Source organism: Procambarus clarkii, chromosome 22, assembly GCF_040958095.1.
Source record: "Procambarus clarkii isolate CNS0578487 chromosome 22, FALCON_Pclarkii_2.0, whole genome shotgun sequence".
Lineage (NCBI taxonomy): Eukaryota > Metazoa > Arthropoda > Malacostraca > Decapoda > Cambaridae > Procambarus > Procambarus clarkii.
Genome location: NC_091171.1, coordinates 4669087 through 4685598, shown reverse-complemented (window position 1 = coordinate 4685598; position 16512 = coordinate 4669087). Strand labels below are relative to the sequence as shown.

Below are 16512 nucleotides of genomic sequence, written 5' to 3'. Positions count from 1 at the left end.
CACCCGCCTGCTGACCTCCCTCCTGGAGCTGCCACCCGCCTGCTGACCTCCCTCCTGGAGCTGCCACCCGCCTGCTGACCTCCCTCCTGGAGCTGCCACCCGCCTGCTGACCTCCCTCCTGCAGCTCCCACCCGCCTGCTGACCTCCCTCCTGGAGCTGCCACCCGCCTGCTGACCTCCCTCCTGGAGCTCCCACCCGCCTGCTGACCTCCCTCCTGGAGCTCCCACCCGCCTGCTGACCTCCCTCCTGGAGCTCCCACCCGCCTGCTGACCTCCCTCCTGGAGCTCCCACCCGCCTGCTGACCTCCCTCCTGGAGCTCCCACCCGCCTGCTGACCTCCCTCCTGGAGCTCCCACCCGCCTGCTGACCTTCCTCCTGCAGCTGCCACCCGCCTGCTGACCTCCCTCCTGGAGCTGCCACCCGCCTGCTGACCTCCCTCCTGCAGCTGCCACCCGCCTGCTGACCTTCCTCCTGCAGCTGCCACCCGCCTGCTGACCTTCCTCCTGCAGCTGCCACCCGCCTGCTGACCTCCCTCCTGGAGCTCCCACCCGCCTGCTGACCTCCCTCCTGCAGCTGCCACCCGCCTGCTGACCTTCCTCCTGCAGCTGCCACCCGCCTGCTAACCTCCCTCCTGGAGCTGCCACCCGCCTGCTGACCTCCCTCCTGGAGCTGCCACCCGCCTGCTGACCTCCCTCCTGCAGCTGCCACCCGCCTGCTGACCTCCCTCCTGGAGCTCCCACCCGCCTGCTGACCTCCCTCCTGGAGCTGCCACCCGCCTGCTGACCTCCCTCCTGCAGCTGCCACCCGCCTGCTGACCTCCCTCCTGGAGCTGCCACCCGCCTGCTGACCTCCCTCCTGGAGCTGCCACCCGCCTGCTGACCTCCCTCCTCGAGCTGCCACCCGCCTGCTGACCTCCCTCCTGGAGCTGCCACCCGCCTGCTGACCTCCCTCCTGGAGCTCCCACCCGCCTGCTGACCTCCCTCCTGGAGCTGCCACCCGCCTGCTGACCTCCCTCCTGGAGCTGCCACCCGCCTGCTGACCTCCCTCCTGGAGCTGCCACCCGCCTGCTGACCTCCCTCCTGCAGCTGCCACCCGCCTGCTGACCTCCCTCCTGGAGCTCCCACCCGCCTGCTGACCTCCCTCCTGGAGCTGCCACCCGCCTGCTGACCTCCCTCCTGGAGCTCCCACCCGCCTGCTGACCTCCCTCCTGGAGCTGCCACCCGCCTGCTGACCTCCCACCTGCAGCGGCCACCCGCCTGCTGACCTTGTCGGAAAATCCGACACCATTTAATAATCATACAGATAATAGCTGTATTACCAACAAGTTACCCATAGAAAACGTAACTTGTAGTGGAATTACCATCTAAAGAAAACGGGATATCATCACCACATACTATTATAATTCACCAGCTATTTTGCTGGGAATTATTCTTAAATACATTAGTCTTTGGACTTTACCATCATAAAAACATCTCATATAAATTAACTTAATTATCAATATTAAAGTAGAGTAAATGTGACCCTTCTATCACTTTCTGAAATCTGGACAATGTAAGCCAGGCGTCAGAGTGGAGGAAGGAGGGAGCCATTGTTGTGTCACCTCCGAGACGTGTGGAGCAAATTTAGCTCCTATCATTCTGGACAATGTCGGCCAGTAACGTCAATAGTATGGAGAGTTAAACAGCCATTGTTTATACGAGACCAGAGGCACACGGGAGCAAATACGGCTCCTGTTAATTTTACTTGGACGTAGTGTTATGGAAACCAAAGGTACCATCTCCAACACGATGTCTACAATTCAAGTTAAGTGTCTATCCGAAACCCGTTTATCATTCATTTATGGCCATTAATGTCAGGATATAGGGTGACCCGGTTAGATTACGTGGAAGCCTCAAACTAAAGGTAATTAAGCCAGGTCTTCATGTTCCATGTACTGTTTCTCTGATATACTTGTCATATATAGGTATCTGGCTTCACAGCTAGCGCACTTTTGACAGGTCAAGACGAGGATGCAAGATTTTGTGCACCAGTTACTGGGTGATGGAAGCTACCTCAAAGAGGATAATTTGGTGTCTACACCCTAGTTATACCTGGTGGACTAACCTGCTGTACTATAAGATAAGGAACCTCATCAATGTATGTAGTTACTGTAGTTTGATTGGCTGCATATATATTAATATAATAAACCCCCCTAATGTGTAGAGGATCGATTTGTGAGATTATGAGATTATCGCAGAAATACAGTCCACTTATCATTATACAAATTGCTATCGAAGTATATAAATTAACGTAAATATAAATTCATATAAATTAAATAAATATAAATCTCACAGGTCGGTTCCCACATTATTTGGTCATCTTCGAACCGGATGACGGATTATTTGATCCTTTGAACCCACATTTGGTCATCTTAGTACCGGATGAACCAGTTATCCAGTGGATTCATTAAATATACTAGTGCAGTGTTATTTAAACAAAGCCAGCCAGTCATAGACGGCAGCGTAGCCTCGAGGGAGCTCAGGAGCCTCCCTCAGCCCAGTTCAGCTTCGTCAGCGGTTTCATGCACACCCACAGAAATTTGGTGGCGTGTTATTTCGTGAAATGACAGCGCTAATATTGAAGCCAGCCAATTAGTGACTGTCGCGAGATTGTTCACGGATTTCGTGGTGTTACATTTCGCGAGAGATTATCTACGAATTTTGTGGAGTTTATTTCGCGAGGTCACTAATAATATTTAATACTTCTAGATAATATTAGAAGTTTCATAGAGGCTAATTAAGAGGCTATTATCAATAATTGTGTATATTATTTCTCCAAAATAGAGAATTATTTAATATATATTGCACTAGTGATCACAGTATAATATTTACTAATTGCCAACCCACAACAGGGTAGGATATTAACCATTGACTAGTTGAACTATTATTGTTCATCCTAGTCCCATTATTACCATAGTCAGTTGTACTATATTGATCAACCTAACACCATTAATGAATGGTCCAGACCCTATTTTGGGTGTAATTTTTATCAACTCGAGTTGAGTTGTGTATATATAATAATTTACTTATGATCATTACACCTTTGAGTGATTAATTAGTGTCTCTACCATCCTAGGGTGATATAGAGGAGCTAACCTAAAGGTACTTCCAGTGACACTGGTTTATCACTCAAATCATTAGTGTGGATGATTGTATATATATAATGTGTATTAATTTTAAGTGCTAACCTCTAGTAGAGGTAGGATTATTGCCTAGTGAGTTCAGAATTTACCCTAGGCTACCATTAGAGCTTGTTCAGTATTATGAGCAGCCCAAGTACAAGCCCCACAAGGCTTCACCAACTAGCCAGTATGGATAATGCAGGGAGAATGAAAAGAACCCTTGCAGGTCTTAAAGGCCACTTAACAAGACAGATCAAGAAATGTGAAGATTTGTCACAACAATCTCAAGTTGATTATGCTGACCTGGAAAGCTATTATCAAGCAGCTGCAGGTAAATTTGAGCAAATCAAATGCCAAATGGCTGTCCTTGTGGGGACAGACTACTACCATCAATTCATTGGTAGCCCTACTAAATATCAGGGCATAACCATGTTAAACTCTGCAGGAGGTAAATTACTCTCAGGCCCAGTATCAAGCCTGGGGAGACCTATGACTGCAGATAAACAATACCAGTAGAAACCTAAATTTGTCAGCTGATTATATTTCTCCAGTAGCATTATACTAGGAGATTACAGCTGACTATACCAACAGAGGTTGATATTAGTATCATCATTTAAAGCTGGAGATGAGTTCATGAGGCCTCAGTGGCAAATCAGTGAACAGTAGCTTAAGCAGCTACAAGTCACTGCGACCAATGTCACTGAACCCACTGCAGTCTCAGAACCATACTTTACTTTAATGATGAGCTATTCAATCTTCTGAATCAATTAACTAAATTAAACCCCAATAAATCTGATGACTGATTTGATACATTTATTATTTAATCAAGATGTATTCCATGGGCCTCAGTGTTTATATATCAGTGACCAGTTACCTGAACAAACTTCAAGTTATATCTAATGTCACTGATCTCACTGCAGTCCCTGAATCATACTTGACTGTAGTACTTGATCACATTCAGTCTTCTGGGTTAAATAATATGTAATAGGCTTGAATATTAGCCTTTCAAGAGTTGACAGGGAAATGAAATCGCATTAGACTTCTAACCCCTGCAACTCTAGTATGGGACATCCGTCCTGTACGAACAGACGCACAAATGTGTGATTAATCTAATAATTCGAAGGAGGAGTATCGGTGTTCGTCTGTTCTAAATAGGACTTCGACCCGTGAGCAGCCCCCTGGGGAATTATATCGGAAAATCCGACACCATTTAATAATCATACAGATAATAGCTGTATTACCAACAAGTTACCCATAGAAAACGTAACTTGTAGTGGAATTACCATCTAAAGAAAACGGGATATCATCACCACATACTATTATAATTCACCAGCTATTTTGCTGGGAATTATTCTTAAATACATTAGTCTTTGGACTTTACCATCATAAAAACATCTCATATAAATTAACTTAATTATCAATATTAAAGTAGAGTAAATGTGACCCTTCTATCACTTTCTGAAATCTGGACAAAGTAGGCCAGGCGTCAGAGGGAGGAAGGAGGGAGCCATTGTTGTGTCACCTCCGAGACGTGTGGAGCAAATTCGGCTCCTATCATTCTGGACAATGTCGGCCAGTAACGTCAATAGTATGGAGAGTTAAACAGCCATTGTTTATATGAGACCAGAGGCACACGGGAGCAAATACGGCTCCTGTTAATTTTACTTGGACGTAGTGTTATGGAAACCAAAGGTACCATCTCCAACACGATGTCTACAATTCAAGTTAAGTGTCTATCCGAAACCCGTTTATCATTCATTTATGGCCATTAATGTCAGGATATAGGGTGACCCGGTTAGATTACGTGGAAGCCTCAAACTAAAGGTAATTAAGCCAGGTCTTCATGTTCCATGTACTGTTTCTCTGATATACTTGTCATATATAGGTATCTGGCTTCACAGCTAGCGCACTTTTGACAGGTCAAGACGAGGATGCAAGATTTTGTGCACCAGTTACTGGGTGATGGAAGCTACCTCAAAGAGGATAATTTGGTGTCTACACCCTAGTTATACCTGGTGGACTAACCTGCTGTACTATAAGATAAGGAACCTCATCAATGTATGTAGTTACTGTAGTTTGATTGGCTGCATATATATTAATATAATAAACCCCCCTAATGTGTAGAGGATCGATTTGTGAGATTATGAGATTATCGCAGAAGTACAGTCCACTTATCATTATACAAATTGCTATCGAAGTATATAAATTAACGTAAATATAAATTCATATAAATTAAATAAATATAAATCTCACAGGTCGGTTCCCACAGACCTCCTACCTGCAGCGGCCACCCGCCTGCTGACCTCCCTCCTGGAGCTTGGTCGTCACAGCAGCTGTAGAGTGAAGTAGTGCCAACACAGTACTCCAGGATACCTGTTACTCCACACATTCCATTTTAACCTTTGATTTCTATGAGCCATCAGCACTATACTGTGGCTCTCAACTTGTCTCCTAAAACTGGTCTCATATCCGGTGCAGAAAACCCGCCGGATACTGTGCATCTCGTAGACGGGACGCAGTCCTCCAGACACCTCTCAACACAATAGCCGACCCCACAAAAGTCCCACTGGGTATAACTTTTCTTTAATAGTTATAATGGAGAAGTGCGGTAAATATGAATTGCCTCACACAAAATAATTGACCAATTCTAGAAGCAGTTGTAATAGGCTGCAACTGCTCCAAAGACACGGTAATCTTAATGAGTACTTTATTTAACTTCTTTGGCAATATCTCAGAGTCGTGGCATTAATGTCTCTCATACACCCCTTCTGCCCCTTTCCCACCCTGTGCCTCTTATCTCTCAGACACTATGCCTCTCAGACACTCTCTGCCTATCATACTTTCTCTTACTACCAAATGCTTCCAACCTGACAGGGGGGGGGGGCCCTGAGGGGGTCTGCCAGCTGAGTGGACAGCGCTCGGGATTCGTAGTCCAGAGGTTCCGGGTTCAATCCCCGGTGGAGGCGGAAACAAATGGGCAACATATTTCTTTCACCCTAATGCCTCTGTTACCTAGCAGTAAATAGGTACCTGGGAGTTAGACAGCTGCTACGGGCTGCTTCCTGGGGGTGTGTAACAAAAAGGAGGCCTGGTCGAGGACCGGGCCGCGGGGACTCTAAGCCCCGATATCATCTAAAGATAACCTCCAGATAACCAGATAATGATTGGTCACGTGAAATGGAGATACAAAGAGGCTGAAGAGCGCTTCATACCAATAATAACGGGAACACAGTAACTGGAACTATAGTACCATGGTTCAGTAGACAGTGTCAAGCAGCAGACACGAAGAGGGGGAGAGGTGGGGGAATGGGGAGGTGAAAAGAACGGAGAGAAAGGAGGAAAAGGGAGAGGGGAAGGAAGGGGGACTTGGGGAGAAAGGAAAGTGGGGAGGGGTGGTGGTGGTAGGTGAGAGAGAGACTGTCCCGGGCACTGCCGGGTTCGGCTCCTAATGTGTGTGTGTGTGTGTGTGTACTCGGCTATTTGTGCCTGCAGGATCGAGCGTTGGCTCTTGGATCCCGCCTTTCTAGCCTTCGGTTGTTTAAACTTTCTAACATCTCTATAACTTATCTGAGTTTCCAGCTTCCACCCATGTCTCCTTGTTCTGTTGGTTTTCCGTGTGAACATTTCGTCTGAACATTTGAACTGTTGAACATTTCAACTCTGTCAATTCCCCTAAGTATTTTGTATGCTGCTATCATATCTCCCCGCTCTCTCCTTTTTTCTAACGTCGTCAGGTTTAGTTCCTTCAGTCGCTCTTCATATCCCATCCCTTACAACTCCAGGAATAGCCTCGTCGCAAATTGTTTAACTATTTCCAGTTTCTTTCAGTGGGGGCTCCGTGTCTGGTGGAAGGGGGGGGGGGTGATGGTTTGTGGTGTCTGGTGGAAGGGGGGGGGAGTATATGCGGGGGGGGGGGGTTCTGGTTGAAGGGGTGGATTTTGTGTGGGGGTCTGGTGCTCGTAGTGGAAGACAGAGAATCTTTCGGCAAGGTGGGGGGGGGGTGATGGAGGGGACTTGGTTGGGGGCGGCTTGTGATGGTACAGGTAATTGGGCAGGTTGGGGGGGGGGGCCAGTAAGGCGATGATTGGGAAGATGTGGTCAGGGTTCAGGGGGGGGGGAGGACCGCCGCTTACAATCACCACTAAAATCTTAAGAAGCAGTTAAAGATCTTTTGGGACGTGCTACAGTGTAGAGGAGGGAGGAGGAGTTGGGAGGGAGGTGGCCCCGAGGGACTCCCCCGGGGGATGGGGAAGGGGTAGCAGTTGGAAGGGGCGTGGGAGGCGGACAAAAGAGGCGGTGATCCTATCTGTATAATTTGTAAGGCAAGCAGTAGATAAGTCCACCTCGTGACAGATCGGCAGAGGAGGCCGCCGGCCGCTCCACAAGCATATAATGACTCCCTTCCCTCCCACATCATGATGTTGGGGGGGGGATGGGGGGATCTCGCACCCCTCTCTTCCCCTCCCCCTACATCATAAGGAAGGGACCTCGATCTCTCCTCAGCATCATACCATGTGAGAAAGGTAAGGGAGGTGAGGCTTCCCTTCCTCAGGTATTGGTCTTCACTGTATGCTTTCATGAGAGTCACCAGATAACCCAACATTTCGACAGGGTTGGCTCTAAGACCTGAGGAAACCTTGGCTTCTACTCCTCCAATAGTGTCTGAGAATAACTTAAGACTGTGACTAAAGAAGAAGAAATAGACCTCTGACAATTCACAGGCACTTCCTTCAATTCCAAAGCACTTGCATAGTACCCTGGGTCACTCCTCCTGTGCTCTGAAGTAACTGTTTACGACTAACCAGCATTTAAGTCAATAGCTGGCTGAAGGAAAGTCAGCAACAAACAGTTCCTGCCGCAACAAACTGCAACTATCAACCTCAACAAATTCACCAGATTCCTATAACTATGCTGATCTCTGAAATGGTTATACACTTCAAGTACAAATTTTGAACATCAATTTACAGTTTTCCTGTTGCAAATTTTGTTGCATTGTGCAAAATCTGAGCCTGACAGTTTGCAGGAATAATGTTACATTGAGCAATTTTTAGTTTCTAACAAACACTGTTGTGTTTTCCATTGTTTACACTTGCAGTGCCATTTATAAATGCAGACAATTAATTCAGTTTCAGACCTGACGTCTCTAGATAGTAACTGATTTATTATGATCTATGATAATTCACTGTTATCATTGTAAATGTCCAGTAACGCAGGCTGCACTCCTTTCTCCAACCCGTCCTCTACTGAAGTCCATTCCATCCAGCGGTCGACCCCACAGACGCATTCATAAATATTAACATGCTGTTCATTCAAAACGAAAATTTTCTCAAATATAAATTATTATAATATATTAGCATATTGTGCATATATAGGCATAGGTTAGGTTAGGTGTTTAGGTTCTGTTGGCGATTATTAGTATTTGTAGTACGTGGGTGAAGCATTTACAGCGTTGTGGTTCGGACAAAATTCGTCAGTGAAGCACTTGTTCCGGAAGTGTTCGAACGTCAGCAGTTCTGAGTCGTGTGTAAACCGTTTTTCATTCATAAACGGCTGGGGGTTTGGCGGGTGGATGGAATGGACTTTGGGTCTTTGTTAGGAGGACGGGCTGCCCCTCCTCACAATGACAATGTGAGGAGGGGCAGCCTCCTCACAGGGATGTCTCAGAAGCATCGGGAAGACTGTGTTGCGCCGGTGTTTAAAGCATCACTTGCAACTGTAAAGGGCAAGCCAGGTTCTGTGGCGTAATCCACCTGTGTGTGTTCAGGATCCCGTTCTTTTAGAACCTGTTCCCACAGTTTATCCTGTAGTTTCCCACACGTTACACCGTTCACTATCAGTGAGTCACTTTACAAGTCTGTTAACTTTGACTCCACATTCAGCACTAGTACTCATCTAGTTGTACTTGCGGGGATTGAGCTTTGGCTCTTTGGTCCTGACTCAACTGTCAATCAACTGATGATGCGCTTCACACAACTCTCCAGTGATTATTATGTTATCTTGACATGCTGGGGAGGAAAATGATAATTGATGACGTACTGACCCTACCAGTGTTAAATGAGTTTATCTGCGGCAGTGTGTCGTATACCTGCCTTGTTCCCATGCCGCTAATATCCACATCACGGCGGCATAATGAACAAAATACATTGAAAGTCACCTATTCTGCTTTTAGCAATAAATCCTAATTCTTTAGAAACATCCATGCGTATATAGTCTATCTTTTCGGCATTTATTTAGGGGATTAAAGGTCCGAATATTGACTACCGCTGTCCACTGTGGCCTTGGGCCGACTGACCGTCACCACTCCCCTGTCACTCATTCCCGTCTATTACCCCCCCCCCCCCCCCGTCACTACTCCCACGTGTGCTTGACAGCTTGACTGTCACCCACACAACACCGTAGCGCGGCCAACGACAACTACATAAAATTATAATTAAAATGTGGGTGGTTACTGTGACCTTCAGTTCTTGAACTTCCCGTTGGTGTAGTATATGTAAAACATCTTTTTATAGTTCTTTTTAGACAAGACCCAAAAAGGAGGACAAGTTAATGTTCTCCTTGAGGCGGCGCAGGAAAGAGGACAGTGTTCAAGAGCAGGACTGTCCTTCCTGAAGCAGGATGTCTGCCCTCCCTATATGCCTCGGCCTGCTCTTTGTGTGGGGAGAGTGTCGGTGTGTTGTGGGGTTACCTGCTGGATACCTGGTTGATGGGGTTCTGGGAGTTCTTCTACTCCCCAAGCCCGGCCTGAGGCCAGGCTTGACTTGTGAGAGTTTGGTCCACCAGGCTGTTGTTTGGAGCGGCCCGCAGGCCCACATACCCACCACAGCCCGGTTGGTCCGGCACTCCTTGGAGGAAACAATCTAGTTTCCTCTTGAAGATGTCCACGGTTGTTCTGGCAATATTTCTGATGCTCGCTGGGAGGACGTTGAACAACCGCGGACCTCTGATGTTTATACAGTGTTCTCTGATTGTACCCATGGCACCTCTGCTCTTCACTGGTTCTATTCTGCATTTTCTTCCATATCGTTCACTCCAGTACGTTGTTATTTTACTGTGTAGATTTGGGACCTGTCCCTCCAGTATTTTCCATGTACATTATTTGGTATTTCCATGTACATTCCAGTATTTTCCATGTACATTATTTGGTATCTCTCTCGTCTCCTTTCTAGTGAGTACATTTGGAGAGCTTTGGGACGATCCCAGTAATTTAGGTGCTTTATCTCGTCTATGCGTGCCGTATATGTTCTCTGTATTCCCTCTATTTCAGCAATCTCTCCTGCTCTGAAGGGGGAAGCGAGTACTGAGCAGTACTCAAGACGGGACAACACAAGTGATTTGAAGAGTACAACCATTGTGATGGGATCCCTGGATTTGAAAGTTCTCGTAATCCATCCTATCATTTTTCTGGCTGACGCAATATTTGCTTGGTTATGCTCCCTAAACCTTAGGTCGTCGAACATCATTATTTCCAAATCATTGACATGCTATTTTCCTACTATGGGCAGATTCGATTGTGTTTTGTACCCTGTATTATGTTTCAGATCATCATTTTTGCCGTATCTGAGTACCTGGAATTTATCACCGTTAAACATCATGTTATTTTTTGCTGCCCAATCGAAAATTTTGTTAATGTCTGTAGTTTTTCAATGTCTTCAGCAGAGGTAATTTTCATGCTGATTTTTGTATCATCTGCAAAGGATGACACGAAGCTATGACTAGTATTTTTGTCTATATCTGATATGAGAATAAGGAATAGCAGTGGTGCAAGGACTGTACCTTGAGGAACAGAGCTTTTAACTGCGCTCGAACTCGATTTTACGTGATTGACTGTTACTCTTTGTGTTCTATTCGACAGGAAATTGAGTATCCAGCGTCCTACTTTACCAGTTATATCCATTGACTTCATTTTGTGTGCAATCACTCCATGGTCACATTTGTCGAATGCCATGGCAAAATCTGTGTATACAACTTCTGCATTCTGTTTTTCTTCTAATGCCTCAGTGATTTTGTGATAGTGGTCAAGTAGCTGTGAGAGGAATGATCTTCCCGCTCTAAATCCATGTTGGCCTGGGCTGTGGAGGTCATTGGTTTCCATGAATCTAGTGACCTGACTCCTGATTACTCTCTCAAATACTTTTATTATGTGGGACGTTAGTAAAACTGGTCTATAATTCTTTGCCAATGCTTTGCTCCCTCCCTTGTGTAGAGGGGCTATGTCTGCTGCTTTAAGCGCATCTGGTATCTTCCCCGTGTCCAAGCTCTTCCTCCACACTATACTGAGTGCCTGTGCTACTGGCACTTTGCATTTCTTTATAAATATTGAATTACATGAGTCTGGACCTGGGGCTGAGTGCATGGGCATATTGTCAATTTCTCTTCCAAAATCTACTTCGCTCGTGTTGATATCAGTTATATTTACAGGTGTTTGAGTATCATTCATAAAGAAATTGTCCGAATCTTCCACTTTCATGCTGAGTATCGGAGTGCTAAACATGTCCTCATATTGATTTTTTTTAGGATTTCACAAATTTCTATGTCATCCTCAATGTATGAACCTTCACTAATACGAATAGGTCCAATACTGGCAGTGGTTTTCGCTTTGACTTAGCATATGGGAAGAAATATTTTAGGGTTTTCCTTATTTCTTGAATTGCTTTCTGTTCTAGTTGCCATTCTTCAGTCTGATAGGAATGCTTCAGTCTCTGTTCGATTTCTTCAATCTCCCTGTTTAAATTATTTCTTCTCTGTATGGAGAGTCGTATCTGCTTAAGCATTTCCGTTAATTTCTTCCTCCTTTTGTAATGTCGTCTGCGTTCTCTTTCTACATTGGACCTCTTTGTGGCTTTCCTCAAAGGAACATGTTTCAGACAGACTTCATATGCTTCAGAAGTCAGTTTTTCTATTCCTTGTTTAGGATTTTTTATTTCTTAGAACATTTTCTCATTGAATGTTTGTAAATTCCCTGTTTATTTTCTCCCAGTCTATCCTTTTATTATTAAAATTGTATTTATTGAATAACCCTTCTCGCTTGTTCTTTCTCTTGGGTCTACTACCGTTATTAATGTTAGTTTGCACTTCAATGAGCTTGTGGTCCGAGTACGTAGTGTCTGAGACAGTAATGTCTCTGATTAGCTTCTCATTGTTCGTGAATATCAGGTCCAGCGTGTACTCGTTCCTAGTTGGTTCTGTAATCTGCTGACTGAGCGAGAATTTGTCACAGAAGCTCAGTAGTTCTCTGACCTGTGGTTGGTTATTTCCAGGTTGACTTCCTGCTATAATGTTATTGTTTACTATTCTCCATTTTAAACTGGGTAGATTGAAGTCTCCAAGGAAGACAATATCTGGTACTGGGGTTGCTAGGTCATCAAGGATATTCTCTATTTTGTGGATCTGTTCAGTGAATTCCTCAACTGTTGCATCTGGCGGTTTGTATATTAAAATAATAAGTAGATTAATATTTTCTACCTTGATTCCAAGTACCTCTACCACCTCATTGGGCGAGTTCAGGAGCTCTGTGCATGCCAGCTCCTCTTTAATATACAGACCTACTCCTCCACTTGACCTAATTACTCTGTCACATCTATATAGATTATAATTCGGAATCCAGATTTCACTATCCATGTTGTGTTTTGTGTGGGTTTCTGTAAATGCACCAAATACTGAGTTCGAATCTATTAGGAGGCCATTTATGAACTTAACTTTATTTCTTGATTTTAATTTCAAGCCTTGTATGTTTGGTAATATGAATGACTTCCCACATTGTGTGTCCCTTCTGGTAGGCTTTGGTAGTTCTCCCCCCCCCACTCTACCCCGGTCCAGGGTGTGTTGTTTTGGAAGTGATTCGTCCAGTTTTGGTAGTAGGACGAGTGTTGTGTGGTGTAGTACCTGTGTGCTTGTTGATAATTTGTATTCCAGTCTTGTGGGTATCTCCCTTCCCCTCTGTAATCCTGTAGTGGTTCCATCTGACTGTTCCTCTCTTATATTTTCTACTGTTTCTGCCTTCCTCTAAAAATTTTCCAGTAGTGTCATAGTGATCTTCCCGTCTATAACGCTGTGTACCTCTCACGGGGAATTCCGGACACTGAAGATTGTAGCATTTTTTGTCCCTAATTGAAAATTGACATAATTTAGGGTGGAAGTATCTACACCCTGTTCCAAAACGGCATGTTCCCCTCGCCACTATGTTGGTGAGGGTTGGTGTGGTGTTAGTGACGGTGTGTTGTGGGGTTGGTGTGGTGTTAGTGACGGTGTGTTGTGGGGTTGGCGTGGTGTTAGTGACGGTGTGTTGTGGGGTTGGCGTGGTGTTAGTGACGGTGTGTTGTGGGGTTGGTGTCGTATAAGTGACAGTGTGTGAGTGAATAAAACGTCCTTTATCTCCTATTCATTTCCGCCTTAATCAAAGGAAATAAGTTTGAACGTACAAGTTCATTACTCGTTTGGCATTGAAATCTCCCGGCTGGCTTGACCCTAACTCAGTGCCGCGCGACTCAACTGCCTCTGATAAAGGGGCATTACTAAGATATTTAATGTATTGAAACAATGGAAATAAATTGGATGAATCGGGAAATACTTTGTGAGGGAATTATAAACCAGTTTATCAATTATGTTCTTGAAATATCTTAAGAAATATACGAGTGCTTATCAGCTTTGAATACAGAGAAACCAGTTGGTTGAAAAACTCGGCTTATTATAACAGATGATGTAGTCATGTTTTGGAAAATGTCTCTACAAATGTGTCTTGATTGTCCAGATTGTATTTGAACACATTGTTATGATTGTACAAATAGAGAAGTGATTGCAATTGAAGTTATGTGATGATTGTGCAAGTTGAATATTGATTGTATTTTGCTAGCTTTATGTATTAATTGTGCTCAAGAGCTTCGGGCACCGCCGGGCCCCAGGGCTACGGGCACCACCGGGCCCCAGGGCTACGGGCACCGCCGGGCCCCAGGGCTACGGGCACCGCCGGGCCCCAGGGCTACGGGCACCGCCGGGCCCCAGGGCTACGGGCACCGCCGGGCCCCAGGGCTACGGGCACCACCGGGCCCCCAGGGCTACGGGCACCACCGGGCCCCCAGGGCTACGGTCACCACCGGGCCCCAGGGCTACGGCCACCGCCGGGCCCCAGGGCTACGAGCACCGCCGGACCCCAGGGCTACGGGCACCGCCGGGCCCCAGGGCTACGGTCACCGCCGGGGCCCCAGGGCTACGGTCACCGCCGGGGCCCCAGGGCTACGGTCACCGCCGGGCCCCAGGGCTACGGTCACCGCCGGGCCCCAGGGCTACGGTCACCGCCGGGGCCCCAGGGCTACGGTCACCGCCGGGGCCCCAGGGCTACGGTCACTGCCGGGCCCCAGGGCTACAGTTACCGCCGGGCCCCCAGGGCTACGGTCACCGCCGGGCCCCAGGGCTACGGTCACCGCCGGGCCCCAGGGCTACGGTTACCGCCGGGCCCCAGGGATACGGTCACCGCCGGGCCCCAGGGCTACGGTCAACGCCGGGCCCCAGGGCTACGGTCACCGCCGGGCCCGCAGGGCTACGGTCACCGCCGGGCCCCCAGGGCTACGGTCACCGCCGGGCCCGCAGGGCTACGGTCACCGCCGGGCCCGCAGGGCTACGGGCACCGCCGGGCCCCAGGGTTACGGGCACCGCCGGGCCCCCAGGGCTACGGTCACCGCCGGGCCCCCAGGGCTACGGGCACCGCCGGGCCCCCAGGGCTACGGTCACCGCCGGGCCCCAGGGTTACGGGCACCGCCGGGCCCCCAGGGCTACGGTCACCGCCGGGCCCCCAGGGCTACGGGCACCGCCGGGCCCCCAGGGCTACGGTCACCGCCGGGCCACAGGGCTACGGTCACCGCCGGGGCCTCAGGGCTACGGTCACCGCCGGGCCCCCAGGGCTACGGGCACCGCCGGGCCCCCAGGGCTACGGGCACCGCCGGGCCCCCAGGGCTACGGGCACCACCGGGCCCCAAGGCTACGGGCACCGCCGGGCCCCCAGGGCTACGGGCACCGCCGGGCCCCAGGGCTACGAGCACCACCGGGCCCCCAGGGCTACGGTCACCGCCGGGCCCCAGGGCTACGGTCACCGCCGGGCCCCCAGGGCTACGGGCACTGCCGGGCCCCAGGGCTACGGGCACCGCCTGGCCCCCAGGGCTACGGGCACCGCCGGGCCCCCAGGGCTACGGGCACCGCCGGGCCCCCAGGGCTACGGGCACTGCCAGGGCTACGGGCACTGCCGGGGCCCAGGGCTACGGGCACCGCCGGGCCCCAGGGCTACGGGCACCGCTGGGCCCCCAGGGCTACGGGCACCGCCGGGCCCCCAGGGCTACGGGCACCGCCGGGCCCCCAGGGCTACGGGCACTGCTGGGCCCCAGGGCTACGGGCACCGCCGGGCCCCCAGGGCTACGGGCACCGCCGGGCCCCCAGGGCTACGGGCACTGCCGGGCCCCAGGGCTACGGGCACCGCCGGGCCCCAGGGCTACGGTCACCGCAGGGCCCCCAGGGCTACGGTCACCGCCGGGCCACAGGGCTACGGTCACCGCCGGGCCCCCAGGGCTACGGTCACCGCCGGGCCCCAGGGCTACGGTCACCGCCGGGCCCCAGGGCTACGGGCACCGCCGGGCCCCAGGGCTACGGGCACCGCCGGGCCCCCAGGGCTACGGGCACCGCCGGGCCCCCAGGGCTACGGGCACTGCTGGGCCCCCAGGGCTACGGGCACTGCTGGGCCCCAGGGCTACGGGCACCGCCGGGCCCCCAGGGCTACGGGCACCGCCGGGCCCCCAGGGCTACGGGCACTGCCGGGCCCCAGGGCTACGGGCACCGCCGGGCCCCCAGGGCTACGGGCACCGCCGGGCCCCAGGGCTACGGGCACCGCCGGGCCCCAGGGCTACGGGCACCGCCGGGCCCCCAGGGCTACGGGCACCGCCGGGCCCCCAGGGCTACGGGCACTGCCGGGCCCCAGGGCTACGGTCACCGCCGGGCCCCCAGGGCTACGGTCACCGCCTGGGCCCCAGGGCTACGGGCACCGCCGGGCCCCAGGGCTACGGGCACTGCCGGGCCCCAGGGCTACGGTCACCGCCGGGCCCCAGGGCTACGGGCACTGCCGGGCCCCCAGGGCTACGGGCACTGCCGGGCCCCAGGGCTACGGTCACCGCCGGGCCCCCAGGGCTACGGTCACCGCCGGGCCCCCAGGGCTACGGGCACTGCCGGGCCCCCAGGGCTACGGGCACCGCCGGGCCCCAGGGCTACGGGCACCGCCGGGCCCCCAGGGCTACGGGCACTGCCGGGCCCCAGGGCTACGGTCACCGCCGGGCCCCCAGGGCTACGGTCACCGCCGGGCCCCCAGGGCTACGGGCA

General features: G+C 50.3%; 1 protein-coding gene across 1 annotated transcript in view; it reads left to right on the top strand.

The window, feature by feature from the left end:
- LOC123756814 (collagen alpha-1(I) chain-like) overlaps window positions 1–16512 on the top strand; it is a 31824-nt gene that overhangs the window by 15238 nt on the left and 74 nt on the right. The window contains exon 2 of the mRNA XM_069329344.1: window positions 14035–16512. This exon is cut by the window's right edge and continues 74 nt beyond it. Coding sequence (XP_069185445.1) covers window positions 14035–16512 — 2478 coding nt within the window. The remainder of the gene's footprint in view (window positions 1–14034) is intronic.